The 26,291-nt window shown below is 46.7% G+C and overlaps 1 protein-coding gene across 2 annotated transcripts in view; it reads right to left on the bottom strand.

Moving 5' to 3' along the window:
• Window positions 1-26,291, bottom strand: part of CDC42BPA (CDC42 binding protein kinase alpha) — a 1,012,118-nt gene that overhangs the window by 286,876 nt on the left and 698,951 nt on the right. For both annotated transcript variants that reach the window (XM_086927989.1, XM_086927990.1), the window contains exons 16-17: window positions 26,127-26,232; window positions 19,179-19,303 (exon numbers count right to left, since the gene is read on the bottom strand). In XM_086927989.1, the coding sequence (XP_086784115.1) occupies window positions 19,179-19,303; window positions 26,127-26,232 (231 nt within the window). The remainder of the gene's footprint in view (window positions 1-19,178; window positions 19,304-26,126; window positions 26,233-26,291) is intronic.

Below are 26,291 nucleotides of genomic sequence, written 5' to 3'. Positions count from 1 at the left end.
GGCGTGAAAAGAGGCGAATGCTTCTTTCTCTAGTTGTAGTACGAATCTGCCTTTCCCCATCTAGCAACAATATTGGACGACAACGGCCTTAAATTAAAATAAACATGTTTTGCATTAAATTTGGCCATTCCACTGAAGCACTAATTTCATTAGACATCTGGGTAACATCTGACACCCTGGTACACACTTGCTTGCTCTCTTGTGCAAGCAAGAAATGGACCCGTGGGGGGGGGGGGGGGGGGGGGGGTAAAGGGCGCACGAGCAGTATGGCCGCACACATGTGAGGCTCCTGCTGCCTGAACCATTAATCCTACCATTTATCCGGACAGCTGTTGTGCAAACCGCCTGAGACTACTGCTACTAATTGTGCATGTCATGGGGCACACTCAGTGAAAGTTGGAGCCCTATCGGTTGCTTCCCCGAGTTATGCCACGCGCCTGAAGTTTTGAGCGGAGCGGACTTTGCAGACCTGAAGGAGCCTGGAGCGAGGTGTACAACTACACTGCAGATATCGGCGGAGGCGAGAACTGCAGAGTCGGAGGGGGGCCGCTTATGCTGAACTGTAAGCGATCGAGACATAACTGGCAGTGCTGGAAAGAGGAGACGTAGTGTCCCCCCTGAACGATCGACCATAAGGAGGTGCCTGCCGCCGGTGGCGGAGGATGCGAGAACCGGAGTGTGCCGTCTTGATGTGGCAGGGATTGAGAGGAAGGCTTACCGGGGAGTGAGACACGTCCAAGGAGGAGGCTACCTGGAACCAACGAGCAGGTTGAAGAGCCACCGGGCGGAAGTAAGGAGCTGTGAGGGGAGCCCTGGTGGACTGCGGTGCCTGGAGTTCCGGCGCCAGAGGTGGTGAGTGGGGACGCGGGGTTAGTTTACAGTGGTGAAACAAATTGGCCACTTCTACTCAGGCCCCCTGCCACCACTCAGTATGTGCGCACATTAATGGGCCGGCCAGCGAGACAAAGGGAGTGAAACCTCTTGCTAAACTGAGGTAACGAGCGCCCATCTGCCTCTAGAAAGGCCACTCAGACACCTAATGGGCCGCTGGCTGTATTCGAACAATAGAGATAGCGCCCAAATGGCCCCCCAGACTGCTAAAAAAAGAGGCCCACAGCAGCCCTCGGACACCGGCCTCTCGGGCATTGCCCGAATGCACGCGTTACCAATCCGACGCTGTCCTCAGATACGGTGGGGCCGAGGGGGAATTCGACAATTGCTCTGATCACACCTATAGAAGCGACATAAGACCTCGTAAAGAAGGCACAGGACCTGAGGGTAGACTGCAATACTTGAGCGGACCGGATTGGAGTGCAGTAATTTCGCAGCCCCCTTTGTGGGCGAAGGACTGGGGGTACCATAGGGAAACCCGACACCAGGCAGCCCAAACTCACTTTTGACTTGGCAAAGTAAGTGCCCCGTGCCAAACAAGGTGGCCACGAGGAGGAAGGGGAGAGCAGAAGTGATGAGAATACAGCGCAGCAGGAATTAGATATGCATAATATCCTGCAAGAAATGCAATAGGGATTTGCAACAGTGGTTGACAAGATGGATCGTATGTCCTCCAGAATGGATGCCATAGCACACAAGCTGGATGCCCACGAGGAGCGCATTAAGGAAACGGAGAGGAGGATCTCTGATAATTACGACACCACGGCAGGGCACACAGCACAACTGTGCTCTATCCTCGACCTTATCATCGCCAAAGAGGACGCTACTCAACTTGAGTCTATTCAACCCTGTGACTGGTCAGACCATCATATTGTCACATTCCACATCAATGAAAAAGTCAAACTCAATTCGGTTCAACCCTCCAGACCTAAAGTCTGGAAAAGAGACCTGAAAAAACTCAACCCATTCTCCATACCCCCGAACAGTCGCGACCTCCTACTCCCGCCTACGGGCGCTACAAATGTCCAATCCCTGACTGACCACTATCTTAACGCCGTGACCTCAATAATTAATGAGGCTGCTCCCATGCAGCTAAAAAGAGTCTCCGCTAAAATCTCCAACCCATGGTACGACGGGAGTCTCAATGAAGATAGACGAGCCATGAGATTGGCAGAGCGCACCTGGAGGGCAGCTCCCTCTGCACTACACCTGAAAACCCTGAAGAAAAAGAGAAACGCCTACTTCAGGAAAATAAAGCGCTCAAAAGCAAACTTCTTCAGCCTCCAGCTCGACCAAGCAAAAAATCGCCCTAGAAAACTGTTTGAGTTAATCAGAACACAAGCCAAGGAACAACCCCAACCTCTCAGTACTTTGCACAAAGCACCCTCCTGTGAAGACTTCGCCACTTTCTTTACCCAAAAAACTGACAACATAAAGTATGATCTCCGCGCTGACGGAAGACTCCACAACACACTCAACTGCATAACACCCACCGAACCTAAAAACAATGCAACATGGTCAACCTTTGAAACCTACTCCGAAGAAGAAATAGGCAAACTGCTCAGCACCTTGAAACCTTCCAATCACCTCACGGATCCCCTCCCTGCAAACGCTGTCAAAGATTTCACCCCACTGCTCCTTCCTCTCTGGACTAAAATCATCAACAGCTCGCTCCAAGAAGGAACCATCCCTGACTCCCTCAAAGTTGGACAAGTCACACCTTTGCTAAAGAAACCTACTGCCGACCCATCCGACCTAAACAACTACCGTCCCATTACCAATATTCCCACTCTCGCCAAATTATTGGAAAAATGCGCTCAACTACAACTGACTAAACACATCGATCTGTTTGATCTCCTCAACCCTCATCAATCAGGCTTCCGAGCAGGACACAGCACTGAAACTGCTATGACTCACATAATTGACGACGCCCTTCAAATCCTAGATCAAGGTGATACCTGCCTCCTCATCCTGCTTGATCTCTCTTCAGCATTCGACACTGTCAAACATGAGAAGTTACTCGATCTTTTGAGCACAAGAATGGGTCTTTCTGGGACTGTTCTCAAGTGGTTCACCTCCTTTTTACACAACAGGTCACAGAAATTCAAGAGTAACAACCTGATGTCCTCTCCAATACCTGTTTCGTTAGGCGTCCCCCAAGGATCTTCCCTATCACCAACTTTGTTCAACCTAGTTATGGAACCTCTCACCACCTTGCTTCAAGCATCCAATGTACTTCTTCACATGTACGCAGATGACACCCAACTATATCTCAAATTACAATCCCTCAATGACATCTTACTACCTCTTGCCCACCTAACTCCATCCCTCACACCAACACAACGCAGACCTGCTCTAACACCAGCCCTCTCTCCCACATGCACACGAATTCCCTGGTCAGCCATTCACCCTTGACGGTCACCCCCACCCCCATCACCTGCCCTTCGATGGAATACATCACGGCCACCCTCACTCAGATCAAAGAAGAGATACACGCCATCAAAGAACTACTCTCCACACACCCCATACACCCCCCACCCACCTCCATCTCCCCTCCCAACTTGTCACCTACTCCGCCGGCTGACTCCCACCCTAATCACGCCCCACACCAGGCGGCATTCCCGGCTCATAGGCACAGCAACTGCCCTCGTCCCCCGCATCGCCCCCGCAACCCCTCACACATCATCACATCCCCGCCCAACTTGTCCCCCACCCCTCCGACTAACTCTCGCGCTCAGCTACCCCACCCCAATCCGACCTCAATCCCAGTTCTTAATCGCAACAACCGCCCTCGCCGCACCCACAATTCTTCTGACCTCGACACACCCACCCCCGCGACCAACTCTCGCGATCAGCTATCCCACCCCAATCCGACCTCAATCCCAGTTCTTAATCGCAACAACCGCCCTCGCCGCACCCACAATTCCTCTTCTGACCTCGACACACTCACCCTTCTCCGCTCTTATGACCCAGCCCCCGAACTTCACTCAACCACACCACACCGCAACATTCCCACGATACACCCAAATCCCCTTAGACCACCCACACTAAACAGCAGATCCTCTATCCCCAATAACCTTAGAAAAATCCCTCTCTCCCTAGAACCATCTAACACCCTCTACACACCCCGTCTCAAATGCACTCTTCTCAACTGCAGATCGGCCACGAAACATTCCGCCGCCATTGCTGAACTACTCTTATCGCAGGACCTTGACCTAATCATCCTGACTGAAACGTGGCTAACTGAATCTTCAACACCCATAATGGACATTCTGGTTCCTCCCAACTATCACATTATCAGGCTCGACAGAAAAGGCCAAATAGGTGGTGGAATCGCATGCATCTACAGGGACAACCTCTCTGTTCAGAAAGTCAATTCCACATCCCTACCATCCCCAACATCCTGGGAATACATCTGCCTCGACATCATTAGTGAGGGCAAACCGATATGCTCTCTTCACAGCATTTACCACCCACCCAGGGACAATCTCACCTTTTCCCAACAAATCATGGATATGATCTCAACCAATTCCGGACGGCAGCTCACCCAAATATACCTTGGTGACTTCAACCTTCACTGGAATGACCGCAACGACGCAGTGGTAAATAGTCTTAAAAATTTCCTTGTTGCCCTTAACCTCACCCAAATATGCAACAGCCCAACCCACAAGAAAGGCTCTACCCTCGACCTGATCATCTCCAAAGAGGAGTCTATCCAACTCGAATCCATCCAACCCTGTGACTGGTCAGATCATTATATTATCACATTCTTTATCAATGAAAAAGTCAAAATCATCCCGGCTCAACTCTCCAAGCCCAAAGTCTGGAAAAGAGACTTGAAAAAACTCAAACCAGGCGCTTTGCCCCCTAACAGTTGCAATCTCCTACTCCCACCTACAGGCGCCACGGACGTCCAAATTCTGACTGACCACTATATCAACGCTATGACCTCTATAATTAATGAGGTCGCACCTATGCAGCTAAAAAGAGTCTCTACTAAAATCTCCAAACCATGGTACGACGGGAGTCTCAACGAGGACAGACGAGACATGCGAATGGCAGAACGGACCTGGAGATCAGCCCCCTCCGCAATGCACCTAAAAGATCTGAAGAAAAAGAGAAACGCCTACTTCAGGAAAATAAAACGCTCAAAATCGGACTTCTTCAGCCTCCAACTCGACCAAGCAAAAAACCGCCCGAGAAAACTGTTTGAGCTAATCAAGTCACAATCAAAGGAGCAACCACAACCACTAAACACTGGGCGTGAGGCACCCTCCTGTGAAGACTTCGCTGCTTTCTTTATCCAAAAAAACGACAAAATAAAAAGCGATCTCCTTATTGACGCAAGCCTCTACTCCAAACCCCAATGCCTAGCACCCACTGAACCAAAAAACAATGCTACATGGTCAACCTTCGGCATATACTCGGAAAAAGAAATTGGCAAACTGCTCAGCACCCTGAAACCATCCAATCACCTCACGGACCCCCTCCCTGCCTCCGCAGTAAAAGACTTTACCCCTTTTCTTCTCCCTCTCTGGACTAAAATTATCAACAGCTCTCTCCAACAAGGCATCATACCTGACTCCCTCAAAGTTGGCCAGGTCACACCTCTGCTAAAGAAACCTACAGCCGACCCCTCGGATCTCAACAATTACCGTCCCATCACCAATATCCCCACTCTCGCCAAACTGCTGGAAAAATGCGCACAACTACAATTGTCTAAACACATTGAGCAATTCGATCTCCTCAACCCTCACCAGTCAGGCTTCCGAGCAGGACACAGCACAGAAACTGCTATGACTCACATAATTGACGACGCACTTCAAATGCTAGACCAAAACGACACCTGCCTCCTCATCCTTCTTGATCTCTCCTCAGCATTCGACACCGTTAAACATGAGAATCTACTAGAACTACTAAACACAAGAATGGGCTTATCTGGAACTGTCCTCAAGTGGTTCACTTCCTTTCTTCACAACAGGTCGCAAAAATTTAAGAGCAACAACCTGATGTCCTCGCCAATACCTGTAACGCTAGGCGTCCCCCAAGGATCTTCTCTATCCCCAACTTTGTTCAACCTAGTCATGGAACCTCTCACCACCTTGCTACAAGCATCCAATGTACACTTTCACATGTACGCTGATGACACCCAACTTTACCTCAAGCTACAATCACCCAATGACATCCTGCTCCTGAACTCAACGATCAGTTGCACCCAATCCTGGCTTGCCGATAATCACCTCAAACTCAATGCCCTGAAAACAGAGTTCCTTCTGATCTCACCTCCAGCGAAGATATCCACCACTCAACATTGGCTTAAACTCCTAACCGCACTTAATGTCCAACCCACCATCGTGGATTCAGCAAAATCTTTAGGCATAACACTCGACACTAATCTGAACATGCAGCAACATATCAGCAAGGCAACAAAGGGAGCGAACTTCCAGATCAATACTCTGAGGAAACTTAAACCCTACCTCCCAGCCAAAGACTTCCAAACTGCAGTACAAGCACTAGTCATCCCACGAATTGAATACGGCAGCACCGCCCTCTGCGGACTCCCCCTAACTACAACCGCACCACTAAAAGCTTCTCTAAATGCTGCAGCGAGACTCATCACTGGGTCAAAAAAGTACTCCCACATTACCCCTGACTTGAAATCCCTGAACTGGCTGCCTTTTGAAGCCAGAATACATCTGAAAATCGCCTGCATGACACACAAGGTGGTACACCTAAACTCACCCGGCTACCTCGCTCAGAAGTTGACAATCTCTGGGGGAAGTAGAAACACGAGAGGCACAAACAAGCTCCTGCTGAAACCTCGAAGATTCCGGAAGGAAAAAACATGCAAGCGCTCCTTCTCAGGAATGGCGCCTAGGATCTGGAACTCTCTCCCTCCCGAAACCAGGCTTATCTCCTCCACTGCACTCTTTAAAAAAGAAGTAAAAGCTATCCTCATGGCTAAATACACTTGAGCTACTATCTCGAACCCTGTTAACACCCTGCACCGATCTGTATTACATGTTTGACCCTTGACCTATTTGTAAGAGATGTTTTTATCATTCACATGATTGGCTTTGTCACTTAGTTGTACTATTTATACTGTGATTTATTGATTTACTTGTTTGAATATGCTCCCCCATGCACCCTTCTATGTAAAGCCTGTTTACCTGTTTGACTTTGCTCCCTCATGTACCCATCTATGTAAAGCGCTCTGATATCTGTAAAGATCTTGTTTGCGCTATATAAAACTTTTTAAATAAATAAAATAAAAATAAACTCAACGATCAGAAGCACCCAATCCTGGCTTGCTGATAATCATCTCAAACTCAATGCTCTGAAAACAGAATTCCTGCTGATCACACCTCCCGCGAAGATCCCCACCACGCAAACCTGGCTTAAACAGTTAACTGCACTCAATGTCCAACCCATCATAGTGGACTCAGCGAAATCTCTAGGCATAACCCTCGACTCCAACCTCAACATGCAGCATCATATCAGCAAGGCTACTAAGGGAGCGAACTTCCAAATCAATACCCTGAGGAAACTTAAACCCTTCCTACCAGCCAAAGACTTCCAAACTGCAGTACAAGCACTAGTAATCCCGCAAATTGAATACGGCAGCACCGCCCTCTGCGGTCTCCCGTTAACCAGCACTGCATCCCTAAGAGCCTCTCTAAACGCTGCAGCCAGACTCATCACTGGATCAAAAAAACACTCGCACATCACCCCTGACTTGATAACACTGGACTGGCTGCCTTTTGAAGCCAGAATACATTTGAAAATCGCCTGCATGACACACAAGGCTCTACATCTGAGCTCTCCCGGATACCTCACTCAGAAGCTGTCAATCTCTGGCGGCTCTAGAAACACTAGAGGCACAAACAATCTTCTGCTAAAACCTCGAAGATTCCGGAAGGTAAAAACTTATAAACGCTCTTTCTCAGGAATGGCACCCAGGATCTGGAACTCACTCCCTCCTGAAAACAGGCTCATCTCCTCCTTCACACTTTTTAAGAAAGAAGTAAAAGCTATTTTTATGGCCAAATACACTTGACCTATTAGCGTGGATCTGGAAAGACTCTACACCGACCTGTATTACTCTGTTCGAACTCTATGACTATGTATTTCACCTGTATTATTGACGCTACTGACTATCTATGCACACATTTAACTGTTATATTTGTATTATTGATGTGCTGTACTACTTTGCTCCCTCACGTACCTACCCTTCCAACTTATTATGTGTAACCCCACTCTCTTGCTGGCATTCCCGGCTTTGTAAAGCGCTCTGATATCTGCAAAGATCTTGTTCGCGCTATATAAAACTTTCAAAATAAATAAATAAATAAATAACTAGCTCGTATGGACAATATACTTAGAACAATAGCAGCAAAGAATGAGGATTTAGAAGCCCGCAGCCGCCGGAACAACATACGGGTTATAGGTATTCCGGAATCCACCAACACTGGTAGAATGGAGGAATATGTGGAGAAACTATTGACAGCGTCAACCGGAGCAGAGGCATTCTCGTCGCAATTTATAGTCGAACGTGCCCAATCAATCATAACATTTGTATAGCGCGCTACTCACCCGGAGGGGTCTCAAGGTCTCGGGCACAGATCCCTTGGCCCGAGACTGGCGCCGGGCATCTTTCCCCCGTCCTATAATAGCACGTCTACTAAATTATCGTGACCGTGATGTGGCCCTAAGAGTGGCTCGGCAAAAACAGACCTTGAACTATGATGGCAATGCGTTTTCAATCTATCCAGACTTTACACCAATAGTGCAAGAGGAAAGACGCAAATTCCTAGATGTGAAGAAAAAACTACGGGAAGCACAGATTGACTATGCGTTGCTCTACCCAGCCAAATTAAGGATAACGCACCAGGGGAGACAGCAATTCTTTACTAAACCTCATCTGGCGGAAGAATTCCTTAGATCTGTGAAGCAACAGCGGAGTGGAGGCGGCAGCCCTGGTGTGTCTGGAGGGTCATCCCCAGAGAGAGCTGACAACGGGAGGCAATGATAGTGGCGGAGTACAGCAGCGATGGATATGCTTCACAAACGGAGTGTGAGTCCGAATGACCTAGACTCATGTGAAGAACGCAGCGGGATGTGGCAGTTTACTACAGTTGTGATTCAGGCTCTTCTTCCCCTGTGTAGGGTCCCTGATGTTAGAACAGGGAAGGGACGAAGAGGGGAGAAGTCACGGGGTTGCCCTCTGGAGATGTCCCCTAGTGGGAGTACCTCCATGACAGTACACAGCATGCAGGATGCTGGAGGTTTTTGAGAATTGTGGGGTTTTGTTGGGGTGGGATAGGGGGAGGCAGTTGGATACTGGCAAGATTGGGTTGCTTCAGTGAGTGGTAGGGAGGGGGGTAGCAGGGCAGGTGGGTAGTTGGTTGTTTTGGGAGGCGAGAATGTTGATTTTCGGCGTACATGCTTTGGTTCTATTGCAGTGCGGCACATGGCACCGGTATAACAAGGAAAGTGCGATGCAGTGTAGGGCAGTGTTACTGAACTGTGATATTAGATTGCTGCTGCAAGGGACGCGCATAGAGAGAGGTTATGGCTGAAGCAGCGATGGGCTCTTTGAATGTCATTTCATGGAACGTCCGAGGCCTAGGGGATCCCAGAAAGAAGAGGCAAATTATATCGTATTTAGACAGCCACAATGTACATATTGCAATGTTACAGGAGACGCACTGTTCGCGGAACGCTCCCAACTTGTTCGCCAGTAAATGGGCTGGGGATAGGATATTTTCGTCGTATTCCACTTACGCCAGGGGTACTGCGATATTGATTAAACAAGCATTTACAATGCAACGGTCTCGCCTTTGCAAAAGTTAGAGCTATTGGCATTGTAAATGACAACATTTTTATTTATGTGTTGGTTTTGAAAACAGATAAATAAATGGCATTGTCATTTACATTGCCAATAGCTTAAACGCTCGCAAATGCGAGACCTATTACATTTGCACCCACAAACACAGAGTCACAAACACACACACACAGAGCCACACACAGAGCCATACACACACACAGAGCCACACACACGCACACAGAGCCATTTTCTGTTGTCTTTAATGACGCAAAAAATGTGTAAACACTGTTTTTAAGGTATTGAAATGACTGGGAAACACTGGAAAAAAACACCAGAAAATACCAAAAATAGAACAACAAACATGGCACCTCAGCACCTTTATTTGTAGGTGCAAAATGCTCAGAGACTTGTGCGGTCAGATCGAGACTCCAACAGGAACACGAAAGGAAGAATACTGTATTTATACCACCTTAAAAGCAAACCATATGCTCTATTCCAACCCAGTGTAGATGTGAGAGAGGGTTAGCAACTGAAGTGCAAACGCAAAGGCTTAACAAGTGGTGGTCTGCTATATTTAGAACAATTAGCAACTGGAACAAAAGATATTTGCAGAGACTCAAATGGTTTGCTTTTCCGTAGTTGTGGTAAGAGGAGATAACAGCAGGTGGAAGCTACACAAATTATCTGGGGAGTGAAGAACTGAGAAAGTATCCGACTTATAGAGCGCTTCTTAGGTACAGTTCTATTCATTGTCCCACTGACATATTTTGACTTCCAGAACAGAGCGTAAGGTCTCCAATCTTAGTGTGGAAAAAGGGTGGGCACTTCTTGAGCCAGTACAAAATAGTACCCGTAGGATTTCATGTGTGCATTTATTTTGAGTGCCAATGGTCGAAATAAGGGTTAACGGGTGGAATATTTTTTTAGAACCAATTTCCTAAGCTTTTTTCACTTTCCAAACATTTTTTACTGGAAAAACATGACTTTCAACAATTTTATCGTCCATACTGGGGGGTCATCAAACTTTGTTCGTCTCCATTTTTATCTTAATGCCATCTATGCACTACTCAAAGTGTGCTGAACACAGGCAGACATGTTGCACAGATATCCGCTTTTCTGTCGGGGAGGTAGCTTATTATTAAGACTGTAGGAACTTCTAGGTTCCAGATGCCTTTAAGCACATTAAATTAACTAGATGCTCCCAGCTGCAGCACATGATGGTGCTTTAGATTGTTGTGTGCTACAATGGGGGCGGGTGGAAGAAAGATGTTTTTCCCATAAGCTGTGCTCTCCTTTCACTCTTATATGCACGTTAGACAGGCAATTGCGTTAAGCTTTTTGAACAGCAACAGCTGTAGCATGCAAAATAAGCGTTTCAAAGAATTGTTAATTGTTCCATGTAAACAACCGTGGCAATATTCACGACTTAAACACAATGAGTTTGGAGCCCGTTGAGATACCATCAGACACTTGACAGTACAATTAACTCAGACACTCCGGCAATGTAGCCCATATCTAGGTCTTCACGTAGATAATTTGGTGCATCGCCGGTCACTCTCAGCACCAATTTAAGGACACCCATCCCAGGCACCACTACAACCGGCTGTGAAATTGGATAGATGGAAGATAGCACCTCACCCCTGCCCCAATATAACCCCCACATCCTTTAACAAGTGACACCTTTGACAGCAACCCTCTTTACGCGCACCAGTCACTCTCGCCCGCAAACTAAGGTGCAAAACTGACACCCTAAAGTTAAACTGACACAACACCTATGGGCACTCACCTGCCAACTGCCGTAGGATAGCAGCAGCACAGAGAGTGGGATAGCGGTGCCGGACATGGCGTGCGTGGTGGGCATGCTATACTCGGAGTTGTAAAAAAACCTCTAGCTTATTTTTTTTTGCCAAAGGAGGAAGATCGTGGGACCTCTCAAAATCTACTTTTGTCAGCTATTCAATAGAAGGGAAACATCAGGGACCACCTTGGGAGTTAACATCGTGAACAGAATATTGGTCCCGGTCTATTGCTGTGGTGCCGCCATTTTAGGTTCAGGCAGCTCGTTAATTTTTAAAGTAGGTTTCTGTTTCATGGAAAGTGTCAGTAATAAAGGTCTGGGTAGAGTAATATCTCAACACTCCTCAAGGTGCATCATTGGGAGCCAGCTGTCATCTGTTAATTTAACATGAGATATCGAAAATGGGGAGAACAAGGAGAACGAAGCTCAAGCCGCCGCCATTTTGGGACCAGGTAGCCGTAGGTGATGAGGAAATGGACAATGTAATGGCTGAACAAGTCATTTACATCGTGTGAAGTTGGGATTTAAACTCCGTGTCATCAACTGGAGCATAAATCAGCGACAAAACAGAGTGCTCAGCATTACACACAGGCATCGACGGGGGCGTAGCGAGATGAAGTGGAGCGATTCACGGACGCGTATGAGGCATCCACGGGGGGCCGCAAAATGAAGCAAGGATTAACCGGCTCAGTGCTGAGCGCTTACCGCTGAGCGACTCACGATCACGAATGAGGCGAACAGGCCAGCAATTGGCAATAATCACAGGCATCCACGGGGGCGCAGCAAAAGAATGCCAGTAGTCGACTCACGGTAGCGAATGCCGCATGGAGCGAGGTGCCGTTACGTGTGGCCCGGAACAAATCGCAGAGAAATGTAGTAGCTTGGAAAAAAAAAAGCAGGCGCTGCCCGGGTGAGGAGCGAAGAAGCCCCTCCCGCCCGGCGTCGACGAGTCTTCCGTTTCCAGGCAACGGCCCCACCGGCACCAATCCCAGCGCGGCTCCTCGTCTGACGTCAGAGGAGCTGCGCTCGGGATTTCTGAGGCTCCCGAAGTTCCCGGGCTGCGGCGGTGTTTACGGTGAGGCAACTTAGAATTTCCCTACAATGCCGCTGTGGGAGGCGGCGGTGATTTGAAACAGCGCTCCTTCTTGCACAGAGCTCCACAGTGCCTTCCCATGCGTAAGGGGAGAGGAGCCCGGTGAGTGGGGTTGAGGGTGGGGGTGTACGCGCGTGTGTCTGTTTGAGTGTGTCTGTGCGTGCGTGCGTCTGCTTAAGGGGGGGGTGCGTGTGTGTATGCAGCGTGTCTGTTTAAGGGGGGGTGCGTGTGTGTATGCAGAGTGTGTATGTGCGCATGCGTGAGAGTGGCTTTGTTTGCAATGGGAATATGAGGCACGGCGACGTGCGCGCTCACGAGGTACAATCTCCGACAGGAGACGCTCGTGACAGTCTGCTGTCCTCATTCCCCCGAAAGTGATTACATAAGTTGTTTCGCCCTAGACAGCAAATGCTTTCGCTTTTGCTTTCGTCTAGGCGAGACCTAAAAACCTGCGTCATTTCAGTTGGCGGGAGCATCGTGGGACACGGACAGCAGATACTGCATAGCTTGGGGGAGGATGGGGTCTCAGTCTGTTACTGTAGCCTGCTGCTACGGACCAAATATAGACACTCCTGAGTTCTTTGACACACTTTGGGCAAGGGTATTCCAACTCAATTCTACACATGTAATATGGAGAGGGGATTTTAATGTCACGTACTGGCCCAACATGGATAGGTCCCACCCTGCACCTCATCATTTTACAAAAGCACAGGCTGTACTAAAAGAGATTATAACGACCTATCAGGTAATAGATGTTTGGAGACATACACATCCGCATACACGGGAGGGCACTCACTTTACGGCACAGGCACGATCTTGGGCTAGGTTGGACTATTCCTTTGTGAGACTAGGGGATTGGCCACTGGCGATAGCTTATACCAAACAACTTGCGCAGACATATTCTGATCATGCACCGGTGCTATTGGCACTTGCATCTACTGACTTCAATGTACAGCGCAGATCGTGGACACTTCAAGCCTCAACATTGCTTGACACGGTCTTCCAGGAGGAATTGAGGGAGGAAATTGTTGACTTCTTCCTGAGGAACAAAAGACTCGGTCCAGAGCGTAGAAATAGTTTGGGAAGCATTTAAAGTAACCATGCGAGGGTTTTGTATAGCGAAGGGATCCAGAGTACTTAAGGACATACAAGCCACACTGAGAACACTGGAAGGGGACCTTAAAAAACTGGAGATAGAGCTGGCTGAGCACCCTGAGGGAACCGCGCAAGTTGTCTTTTGAGACAAACTCACTTTATACATGGAGGAGGAGCAAAGGGAAGCGAGATTTAGGGGCAGATATTGGATAGCCAGAGGCTACGGTGAAGGGGATAGGCCCGGGAAGATGTTGGCGCAGAAAGTGAAGCGCCCACATTGCTCACTATACATCACAGAGGTAAAAGACTCAACTGGAATGCCGTGTCGAGATACGGCCACAATCCTTAACACATTTCTAGAGCATTACAGCACACTATATACCACTACCGGGCGAGGAGACATTGAGTTAGATAGTTTTCTGGGGGACATTGTGCTAGGATGTTTAAGTGATGGGCAGAGAGCATTTTTATGTGCACCATTTGAACTAGATAAGGCGCTGGAAGCCATAATGAGTTTGCAATCTGGCAAAGCCACAAGTACGGATGGGATCCCGATTGAATTTTATAAAACATACATTTATATTATGGACCCTGTGCTTAGAGAAGTATATGAGGAAGCAATGGACGTGGGACATCTTCCTTCCACTATGCGAGAAGCCCAAATACTGTCTCTGCTGAAACAGAATAAGGCCCCGGAGCTCTGTGACTCATACAGATCGTTATTACTCCTTATCTGTGATTCGAAAATCCTGGCGAAACTCCTCGCAAAAAGACAGAGCCTACCGATGGAAAACCTGATACTACCGGATCAGTCAGGTTTTGTGCCGGCAAGATCGACATCCCACAGTTTAAGAACATTATTTGCTATTATAAATACTATTTCCCCGGAGTTTCCTATAGCGGCGATTTTTCTAGATGCCACTAAGGCATTCGACTCTGTAGAGTGGGGCTATATTTTCGCGTTTATGAGATGGATGTGGTTTCCTACTCTGTTTTTATCCTGGATTAAATTAGTGTATACTATGCCGGTGGCTAGGGTGCTTATAAATGGCCAAGTGTCCCACCCGTTTGATATTACAAGAGGGACTAGGCAGGGTTGTCCGCTATCCCCTCTGCACTTCGCTATAGCTGTGGAACCACTAGCGGCTAAGCTACCCCTCTATGCAGGTGACATCACTCTTTATGTCTCTGACCCACGTAAAAACCTGAACCCCATACTGCGTGAATTCATAGTCTTTGGAAGACTTTCCGGGGTACAGATTAACTGGGCGGAATCTAGTATTTTTCCGCTCACAGAGAAATTTTCACTGGATTATCCCCTAGAGTGATGCGCGGAAGACCTAAAATACCTAGGGATTGTAGTTACTAGAGACAGGGGAGACCTGTTGAGGCTGAATTATGGGACGACTATGGCGCGGGTAGCGGAAAACATCTCGAGATGGGTAGCGCTGCCACTGTCCATGGCTGGGCGTGCGTCTTTAATAAAAATGGTGATACTTCCACAATTTTTGTACTTGTTTTTGAATATACCCTACCACCCGGGAACACACTTTTTAAAAACACTCAGGACAGAGTTAATACGGCTAGTCTGGGGAGGAAAACAGCCGAGACTGCAGTGGGAAGTGATGACAAGATCTTACTCAAAGGGGGGGGGGGGGGTTCGGAATACCGGACTTTGAGCTCTATTTCACTGCAGCACAGGCCCACTTTGCATGGCACTGGCTTAAGCAACCACAATATATGCCACAAGTGGCAGCAGAGTATTGGCTGGCACCCCCTGTTCCTCTGGATGGAGCATTGTACCATAAAAGTGGGACCTGGTGAGAGACAGCCTTACTCGCTTATGTGCACTATCACATCATGGCAGCGCTTGTGCCGTACGCTAGGGGTACCCATGTTGTATGCGCCGTTACTTCCTCTGTCCTATCACCCTAGTATGCCTCTACTACAAGATGAAATATTTAAAGCCTTTAAACGCAAGACGAATATCAATACATGGGGGGACATGTACCACAAACAGAAATTTCGCTCCATCGAGCACATGTTTCCAGAAACCCCGATAACACCATTAGACGTCTTTTTGTTTCCGCAAAACTCGAACCGGGGGCACCCGCTTCTCTGTCCTGGCCCCCCAGATCTGGAACAATCTCCCTCTCTCCATCCGCTCTATTCCCATTTTTTCCCACTTTCGCAAAGCCCTTAAAACTTTTATTTTTCTTCAGGCTTTTCCCGACTAACCTCTCATGGGACCCTCTGTAGAACCTGTTGTGTTCCTCAGCGCCAGGAAGCCGCTTGGCCGCAGTGCGCTTTAGAAATCTCTTTTTCATTTCATTTTTTTCATTTCATTTGTACATTAGGCTAAGGCAAGATGTACGTTCATTAACACAGGAATTCCCTGTAGAGCCGCAGGTGCTTGCCCCCCTTCAGCTCATTCTGGGCAAGACCACCCCTAAGAAACTAGTGTCACAGATTTATATGTCAGTCCACTCTCAGGAGGAGTTCAATGATACACAGTCACGTAGAGGATGGGGGGAGGAGTTGGGAACGACCCTGACGGATGACCAATGGGAGTTCAGCTGCTCCCAGACGGAACGAATATCGGCGAGTAGCAGACTCCGGATTATTCATTCTAAGTTCCTGCACAGACTATATTATACCCCAGCTAAGATGTATCGATATAAGCTTAGAACAAGTGATAGATGCGACAGATGCTGTGCTGAGGAGCCTGATTTTCTACATTTGGCCTGTGACTGTCCGACGGTCAAGGACTACTGGACCCAAGTGGTTGGTGCATTACAGATAATGATTAATACTCCAGTGAGGATGGATCCCTAGATGGCTATACTTGGGTATGTTAAACCTCTTAAGGCGGAACATCGGAAATTTATGGCTATAGCGCTGCTGATGGCTAAACGACGGGTGGTCAGCAGATGGGGCAGGGGCGGGCGCCCAAGTTCAAGGTATGGCTGGAAGACTTAATTAAGTGTCAAGAACAACTTGCTACTTATGCAGAATTGTTACCAGTGTCTTCCAGGCCCAATGATATATGGGCGCCATTGAAATGTTACTTGATCTCTCACCAGGAGGACCGGGCGGGCTGAGACATAATAGAAAATGCTGCAGTATAGTATGGGGGATGAACTTGAGCAAACTGAAGCAGATGATAGACCCGATATTTATAAGTGAGTTGACAAACAAAAGGGCAGGTGACACTGTTCAAAGATCAGATATGTTATGTGACAATGACAATTGTAAAGTGACAATGTAAATGTAAAGATGATATGTTGCCTCAATGTGACCAAAACATGATGTAGAATGAAATGCAGCTAATGGGTGCTGATGGCCTCTCCTTTTGTGTGATGTGGTTGTTATCATCCTGATGCTGGCCCGGACAGCACATATACGGACTTACGAAAGTGGTGACCGCACTGTTCCAATGGAACCATATGATATTGTATTATATAGTAGAACTGTACTGTTGTTAAGCAACATGAAAACAATAAACTGAACTTAAAAAAAATAAAAGAAATGGACCCCCTGAGCCTGGCTCAAATCCTTTCTGACTAATAACGCTCAGCAAGTGAAGCAAGGCCCGCCTGCCCCTCCACAGCCTACGTCTTCTGCCCCTAAATCACTGATTGCTGTTTGTTAGCTCAGTTTTTCCAAGGACAGAACGACTTGCACACTCTGGGGTTCCTTTGGCTTTTTTGAGAATCTTATATGTTTTCTAACCACACTCAATTTTTGAACGAACTGCTCTGTCCTGCCCTCTCTGTAGGCTACCCAACCATGCTTCTTAAAGCAGAGTTTTCACCATCTCTGATGGTGGAGAAGTGTGGCTCAAATGGTTAGAGTGGCAGACCCTGATGCAGAGGTCTGGTCCGGGACCAGGGTTCAATACCCGCCTCGGCGGGTCTTGGGCTCAATTTCCTCGGACCTGATAATTCTCGCCTCGGTGCCTAATCTAATCATGGGTCCCACTCTGCAACTCTGGGCAATAGCTTGTTTAATCTCCACAACGGCCCCAACAGCGCTGGGATGCCTGGCTTCACCTTGGGGGCGCCCAGGAGTGGACATTCCACAGGGAAAAACCAGGAAGGGTTCCACAGCGGTATACGGACAGCGCCGGTACACCTCCGTTGGAGGTAGCTGTGCGCTTTACAAATGGCATTTACATTTTTTTTACTCTGAAACACTGAAATCTGCTCTTCTGCTAAATATCTGCATCCGAAGAGCTGGGATACATTCCAACATCCATAGCTCCGTTATATAAAATGCCATTCACTCATCCAGTCATTAATTCATTCATCCATTTACCATCTATAGTGTCCCCACTCCCTCTGCAAACCTGTGCAACATCTATATTGTTCCTCTAGCCAAGCTGGGACACAAACCTATATCCAATGTCTCCCTCTAACCCATACTCATGGAGGGTCGGTGGGGGTAGTGAGAGCTTGGGAAACAGGAGAGCCACTGAATATCCTTGAGGGACTGGGGTGACTGCCAGGCATCTAATGGCAAAGCTTCAGCTGGCTGAGTCGTCAGAAACCTCTTCTTGGCAGCCTATTATTCAAAGAGTCCATGTGCCAGAAGGCCTGCCCACTGAGGGAATCCTTTCAATTGATACTGTCCCTGACCAGGATCGTCATAAGTAGAAGATGCGCAGAGGATTCTAATGGGAAGGTGGGAGAATTGTTGCAAAATGTGTCTCTCACCTACAAAAAAGCTGAGGAACGGGGGCCCAGCGAATAATAAACAGCGGCTAAAAGGAACATATTTTCTTGATGGAAGGAAAGCCAGTGAAACTAGGCAAAGTTCAAGGCATTTACAGCAATTGCTTCTGGAAAAATTAGAGGAAAGTTAGAATATTCTTAAATTGGCACACCTGAAAAAAGCAGCACCCTTGTTGACTGCAGTACGAGAGAAAAGCTACCATCAACCAGAATGTCAGGCTCTTTATACCACCAGAAGTAGGGGCAAAGCTGTTAGGGGTCAGACCCATGTTTCCTTTGCCTAGTTGTTAGCATAACCTCTGCCTCATCCAAGCTGATCAGTTCCCCAGCCAAAAGGAAGGAATATTGACAAAAGAGCAGGTTTCACGAGATGTAAGTACAAATTACCAGGGTGTCATGAATTTACATGACGTACTTGACACCACTAGACATAAGGCGAGTGGGGAGAGGATGTAGATACAATTTAAAGGCAGAGGAGAGGGAGGAAAGATTTGCTGAATGCCCCAGGTTGCTGTTCTGGGAGAGGATGCAAAGAGTTGATGGGAATATCTCCTGTTTGAGACCAGCCAGAAAAAAAGAGAATACCGAGGGAAGGTATGTACCACTTATAATGGCCTCAGGAAGAGGGTGGAGAAGGAGTGGATAGCCAATGGCATTGAAAGATGCCAACCTCTCTAAGAGTATCCTGTTGTCTCAAACTTGGCATGAAACTCCAAGCGGCTTAGAAGCAAGGCGACTCACCACTGAATGATCTCCGTGATCTGAGCCTCCCAGTGTGCCACAGACTCCTTCTTGTCAGCCAGGTCCCTCATCTCTTCCTCCAGCTGCCTGTTGTTGGTGTTCATTTTTTCAAACATAGTTGTGATCTGTTGAAACGGGAGTTGTACAATAGTGAATATTATTCCCAACAAAAGAAGCGAGCTAATGCAGTGATTTGACAACTATTTCATGCATACAATCAGCATCCGATTAAATATTCAGAAATAAGAGCAAACACCACTCATGAAAGCAAATCATTCAAAGACTCAGCAATAGAGGCAAATACCATGTAAGCTGTCAATCAATATCTTAACTTACGCAATACAGGTAATCGCCCATCATGACAACTGATACACGTGTGAGCAACAACAATGGTGGGAGGTACCTCTCATGATGTCAGTCAATCCACTTGAACAATACAGACCAAACTTCCGCATAAAAGCCTATGGATAAGCTTCAGTGATACAGGTAAAGACTCCTCATAAAACCAATCAATAACCACTTAGTCAAGCCTTCAGTACACACAATTACAAATGTTAAACGGGTTAATAGTATGAAATTATTTAAGATGGCTGCATATCCATCATTCATAGAAGAATTTTTTAGAGAAACATATTCAAGATGTTGATACTGTAAACTAGCACATACTAAAAATAGCAAGTACTGCCAAAGCCAACAGGTCTGGCATAGGCAAGCTGATGCAATGGGTATTTTTTAATTGTTTTATTGTAAGCATAGGCTACAAAAATAAAAAGGAATAAAACAGAAGTAGGTCGTATGATTGCAAAAACAACTTTTTATTAAAAAACATGCAGTTATGTGGCTGGTTTACTAGTGATGTTTAAAACAACAAGCCTTTCATCTGCTCCATGCATTATTATTATTACTAGTATTATTTGTGAAAGAATAAATCACAACATTGCCAAGCACTAAACACACAGGCAGCTAAAATTTTACAAAGTTAAACACGTTTTAACTGGCTGGCATGTTCCTTTGGATCCCCCTTAGGTCTTAGTGAGAGGTAGAATACACATTAGTGCAGGCGGATTTCACGTTTTAAAGCAGTATGAACTTTCACGGGTCTTCAGTTTAGGTCACAAAGATTCACTAGCTTGCAAAGTCAACACCAACCAAAAATGCAGTCAAGAAAGATAACCGTATCAAAGTACACAACTGAATGGACAGGTAGGGAATGATTGGGAAAAGATCTAAAACCCGGTGCAGACTCAAATGGAACAGAAGTTTGATATTAGACAGGGGCAATCGACCGCTCTTGCCTTCGAAGATTTCTAACCATTAACAGGCACTTCCATACCAGGATATCACCCCAAAAGATTAAAGTTGGGGCATTTAAATGAAGGCCCAGCTTAGCAGCTGCAAACAACACTATTCTCGTACAACATGAATCATATAAAGAGTTCCTCAATACAAATATCTAATCTTTCCTCTTTGTAGCAGTAGTCTTTTGATTGACTACTGTCTCTCCTCCTTGAGAACACTGAACACTTCACGCGAAACATTGCTCTTTATTTCCCGAAAACCTTTGCAGAGCCAGATACTGAACATGAGATTTTATACCGTATTCACCCCATGAGCAGAGAGCATGCCCAGAATTCGTTGGAGACGCCGGGATCATTGGTTGAAAACCTGAACCTCGAAATACTGAAGCCTGTTACGTCGGTCAGGAACACGATTTGTAACTCAGCTTTTCGTTTCTGGGTCTCACTTTGCACCAGCTGCTCAAAACAGAGACAGCCGGCGATATCCTTGACTGGCCCCTCTCGACAGCGGCACAATGACAATCCCTTCTTACATCCATGTGTGGATGTCTACTAGTAACAGTGTCCCCCCAGGCTGATACTCAGTACATTTCTCTCACACTGGTTGCAAATCGATGTATTTCCCTAGTCAGCCCTGCAGCCCACCTCCCTAGAAGTACAATTTGGTTTGGGTAAGAGTGAGACACAGGATTACACCAAAGAGACCAGGAATCAAAATGGCACATCGAGACTGAAAAACGTTAGTGTATTAATTAACAATAGGGTGTTTGACACTGCACTACATCAATGCCTTCCTAGTTCCCTGCTCAGGCTGTCAGCCGAGTTCCTCTCCCCATCAGATGAATGACCACAAAGGACACATACTGGTCCATGTGACTCTGGCATCCTTGTTCACACAGAGCATTGATTATGTGTTGTCAGAGTATCAAAAAGATCCGTACTCTGCCCATGGAGTGCAAACACAAAAGAAGCATTGGCAAAGCCACTAGCTCTGGGTTTACCATGTAACACATACATGGTTAGCACATTACAGCAAGGCACGGGAGGGAGCCATCAGGAGCAGAGAGGGATATAGTTGTAAAATAGTCCCTCATTCAGTTTGATGCAAGCATCTGAGTGAAGGCAGAAGGATACACTCGGATAGCTCATAGTTTTAGATGAATCATGAACACTCCACTGGGCCAGGCCAAAGCATGATTGACAAAGTCTAAAGCCAATGGCTGAGGGAAGCTCATTCATGAAGGGGTGCATCATTGCTTTTATGGGCATTTGTGCATGTCCATGTGCGCGACCAAACCTTCACGGTGGCGTCTTCGGCCAGGGTTGCATTGGGAACCTCTCTCCCCCACCCCAGCGCCAACGAGAATTCAAGGTTGATCTGCGAGTTGGGGATGAACAGAAGCCTGTCAGCATCTTTGGCTGTGGTGGGCACCGGCCCCTGGCTCCAACGGGGAGGCAACGCCGCAGGGGGACCTGGACACTCATGAGAAGGATCCGTATGGTCCGCAAGCCTGTACCTTTGGGGGGGTGGGTCCCTGTGCTTGATTCTGTGGGGCCAGGCCTGCTGAGCTGGACTGAACAACACAGCCTCGTGGCCCCCTGCCTAAGTTGTGGCGGGACCCTCGCTGTGGAGCAATCCGCAAGGGGAAAGGGAGAGACTGCTAGGCACCTGGCTATGGTGTGGGTGGCTGCCCTCCGCACCTCAGTGGCACACAATGGGGAAAGCCAAACTGCAGAGGACCCAGGCCTCCCAGGGTCGGAAAGGCAGACACAAGACATGAGGGGCACTCTGCCAAAGATTCAAAACTGGTGCTTGCTCTGGTCCTGTAGGACCCCTCGGCTCCCATTAAACAAGCGATTCACAAGCTGCGCTTCCCAGGGATGGGCGACTTTAAGATGAATGAATCTGTTGAGGCAGCATTTAGGCAACACAATCACCAGGGTGGCAGGAACAGAGGGTAGAATAACCACGGCAGAGGATATGTACCTGGAAATGCGGACCACAGTTTCTGGTCTACAAAAAACAGTATCCACTCAGACCCAAGACAAACAAGGGGAAGACAATAAATGTCTTAATACCGCCCTCACACACTTTGCAGTGTCATGCTTCATCATAGGGCCGCATCATACATCCAGGTGCGGACCAACACTCTGGATGGAGCGCAATGAGTTTTTTTGATGAAGAACAGTGATTTTGTTTTTTAATCCTACAAGAGGTTTACAGACAGAATAAAATAGTATATGTTGACCCTTAGGTTGTTTAAGTATATGTATCTGCACTGTTTGGTCCCGTCTTTTAGGGGAACACATTTCCCTTCTCTAAGTTGAGTCACGTATTTGTACGTGTTTTTTGTGTGTTCTGTCACCTTTTCTTACATTTCCTACCCTCACCACTGTTCTTCATCAAAAAAACTCATTGCGCTCCATCCAGAGTGTTGGTCTGCACCTAAATGTTTGATGCGGCCCTATGATGAAGCATGACACTGCAAAGTGTGTGAGGGCAGTTTTAAGACATTTATTGTCTTCCCCTTGTTTGTCTTGGGTCTGGGTGGATATGAGATTTACCACTCCCATGTGGATAGCTACACGAATTGTAGCACCTGTCTATCTTGGATCCCAGGGGATAGGATACTGTTACTTCTCTGTCGAGTGAGATTTATATTGTGGTAAGGGAGTCAGAGAAGTCTTAGTCCCTTGTCTCTTCCAAATTGTGATTTTCTATAAAAAACAGTGCCACAGCTCTAGCTGCAGGCTGAGGACGCAAGGGTCACTCCAGATGCAACCACATATGCATCGTGGGGTCCTGGAGGGTACGTAGGGGTTGTACCCCAATACAAGGCTTACCTCCTTGGTCCTAAAGGAGGAGCTGCCCCCCTACTCCGCAGTGGCAAGAGTTCACTGATCCTTGATGCAGCAGCCTCCACCAGGGGCATACCTTGCTTCATCGTCATCCACATCTTCAATTTTGCAGACCACAGCGCGATCCTTCAAGCCTTGAGGTGACACAAGATGCCGACCTGTGATTCTACACAGGTGTCGATCCTCCTGGATTACACCCTTAAGGTCCAACAACAGAGGCATTCTTTCTTGCCGTCAAATAGAAGTTGAGTCCTACAACTCAAATACATGGCGCTATTCCCAGCGCCCCTCAAACTCATCTTTCAAGACAAAACTTTCTTCTTTGACTCACCTGAAGCGGCTTGGTTGCAGTTGGAGGAAAGAACCCCCTCCTGGGGGTGGGTCTCTGGCTTCGCACCCTCAACACAATATTGCAGTATCTGGTCAGGGTTGGAGGCAGCTGCTGCGTCGGTTCTGGCGCACTTGCAGGCAGTAACACTCTGCTACATATCTAGCGGACATACCGCGCTCCTGCCGCTCAAGGTCCTTGGACCAGACCTGTGAACTTCCAGGTTTAGAGGGAGACTTAAAAATCTCTTGGATGGACTAAACACTTAATACGCAAAACACCACTGTGGCATGGAAGTTGGTTGCCACATTGCATCCTTGAAAGGTTTAAACCCTAGGATGTAACAGGTATCGAGAAGCTGGGAGACGTCCTGTCGTGTCTAACATTTAAATTCTTCCAAGAACTGCAGGCAGAATATGACCTTACCCGCTCACAATTTTTTCAGTACCTATAATTTTGTCATGCCCTCATACCATACATTTAAGGGTCCACAGACCTACCAGAACAAAGTCCTCTTGAGGCTAAAATTGTCCCTGAAGAGCTGCCCAGACACATGTTATATAGGAGACCAGTTATGGAGGATGAGTGTCGTGGCCTCGCCAACCTGCTTACGATGTATGATCGAATGAGACAATTTCCTACATACGATCTGGTTGGGTGCGAAGCTGACCCCATCTGGGAGAAGGAATGGAGTGCCAAGAATGTGTACTGGGATGGATGCCACCCGAGCTCCTAAATTTGCTCTCCATGTCACAGAAGAAATCTATACTGATAGATATCGTACAGCATTACCATGGCGGGTTCTGGTGGTGGATAAGAGGGATATCGCCAGGGTCTGGAAGGACAATGCTCCCCATCATTAGACATGTGGAAATCTGGGATGGACCATATCATGAGCTTGGAGATCCCCATCAACAAGGATAAGATTGCTCATTCAAACAATGGTGATCTGGAGGAGGTATCAGTGCATAGCCCTCCAAAGGACTGAGAACCCATGTCATGTACTGAATGATGAAGTTCGGTCTTACATGGGTAGGACAAGAGCGGGAGCCCAGGAGGAATTGGGACCAGGCCAAGGTGGGTTGTACTGTCAACCTGATATCGGAGGCGGGGAGCTATGTTAGTTGTCATATTAGTCAACGCTCATTCAGCAACTTTTACCGAGGGTTCAGTTGGCATGGCATACATATGTTGGGTCTTAAGGTTATCTCTGCACATGTCTGGTGTATTGCTTTTGACAAAAAACCTATAGCAAGTTTTATTTTTTTTTAAAATGAGTCATTCTTAAACCAGCTTTAAAACAAAAACCTGACAACTGTTAAACATTGAAACTATTAATCTATTTTCAGGAAGGAGAAAATAATGTTATCTTTAATTATATATATAATTTAACCTTTTTAAAAATGTTATGGCCTTTTAAGGTACCAATGTACAACACAATGCATACATAAAAGAGATAGGCAGGGTCGGGGGGTAGGCAGAAGAAGGGAATAACATAATATTTCTTTTTACACACAGCTTTTACTGCATGCCTCAGTCTGTAATTCGCTGTTTTGGGAACATTTTGATGTTAAAAGGGCACAGGTGAACTATGGACATCTAACTTGAAACAGTTAAAAAGACTTCATAACGGCCGAATCTGCTGTATACAGAACACTAATACATATACAGTGCACTAATAGACTCCAAAGCCCATAACCTAAAACTTAGCATATTCGTCGTTTATTGCCCATGTGGACTGTGTCATATTCTGACATGATCGGAAGAATGAAAGGCCTAGACTGTCCGGTTTAGATTATAGCCAGAGGTCCAGTTACCATGGAAGCCGCACTAATTCGGCATATGTGCTTCTAAACAACTTAGCAACATCACAAAACAGAACCTAATAAAACACATACCAAAGAACTAACCCAGAGAGTCATGGACAGTATTGCAATAAAAAAAAAGTTCGTTTTATTACCAATTTCAACACTGCATATTTTAATATCAAGTTTTCAGAATCCAAATAGATTTATTATGTAGTTTAGTTCTTTGGCATGAAATTACATTGTTTCATTTATTTTATACAATGCCTGCTGCATGCATTTTGGAACATGGAAAGCTGAATAACAGATGCTGTATTGTGACCTCTTAATGGTACATACAAGGTGTCTGATTCGGAGTTGGCCAGAGTTTACCACACTTAGTAATTACTGAGGGCAATAAAGTCTGCAACCTTTATTACATTTTGGTAGGTCAACTTAACAGAATTGTACAGAGAGCGGTATTTACTGTGGCACGTGGATTCGGTGCAGTATTATACAGTATGTGAAATGACATACAGAAGACAAAAACCTGCCGAATTATTATTCATCGCAGTATACATAAGTGGAAAATGTACTCAACAGCTAAGAATCTCCACTGTCCCGGGATATCTTGTGATCTGAATAACGAAGATGTCACTAAGGACAACTCAAAACTCACCTTGTCTAGCTTGTTCGACAGCTTTTTATTTTCTTCAGCGAGCAGGCCCTTTTCTCGCTCGTATTTCTGCCTAAACTCAGCTTCAAACTCTTCTCTTTCACTTTGGCTAAAATGAAACAATACAAAAAGTTTAGCAAATGAAAGCATATGTGCAAAAGTCCTGCC

This window comes from Lissotriton vulgaris, chromosome 6, assembly GCF_964263255.1.
Source record: "Lissotriton vulgaris chromosome 6, aLisVul1.2, whole genome shotgun sequence".
In the NCBI taxonomy this organism is placed as follows: domain Eukaryota; kingdom Metazoa; phylum Chordata; class Amphibia; order Caudata; family Salamandridae; genus Lissotriton; species Lissotriton vulgaris.
Note: the sequence above shows the minus strand (reverse complement) of the source record. Positions and strands in the feature narration are given on the sequence as shown.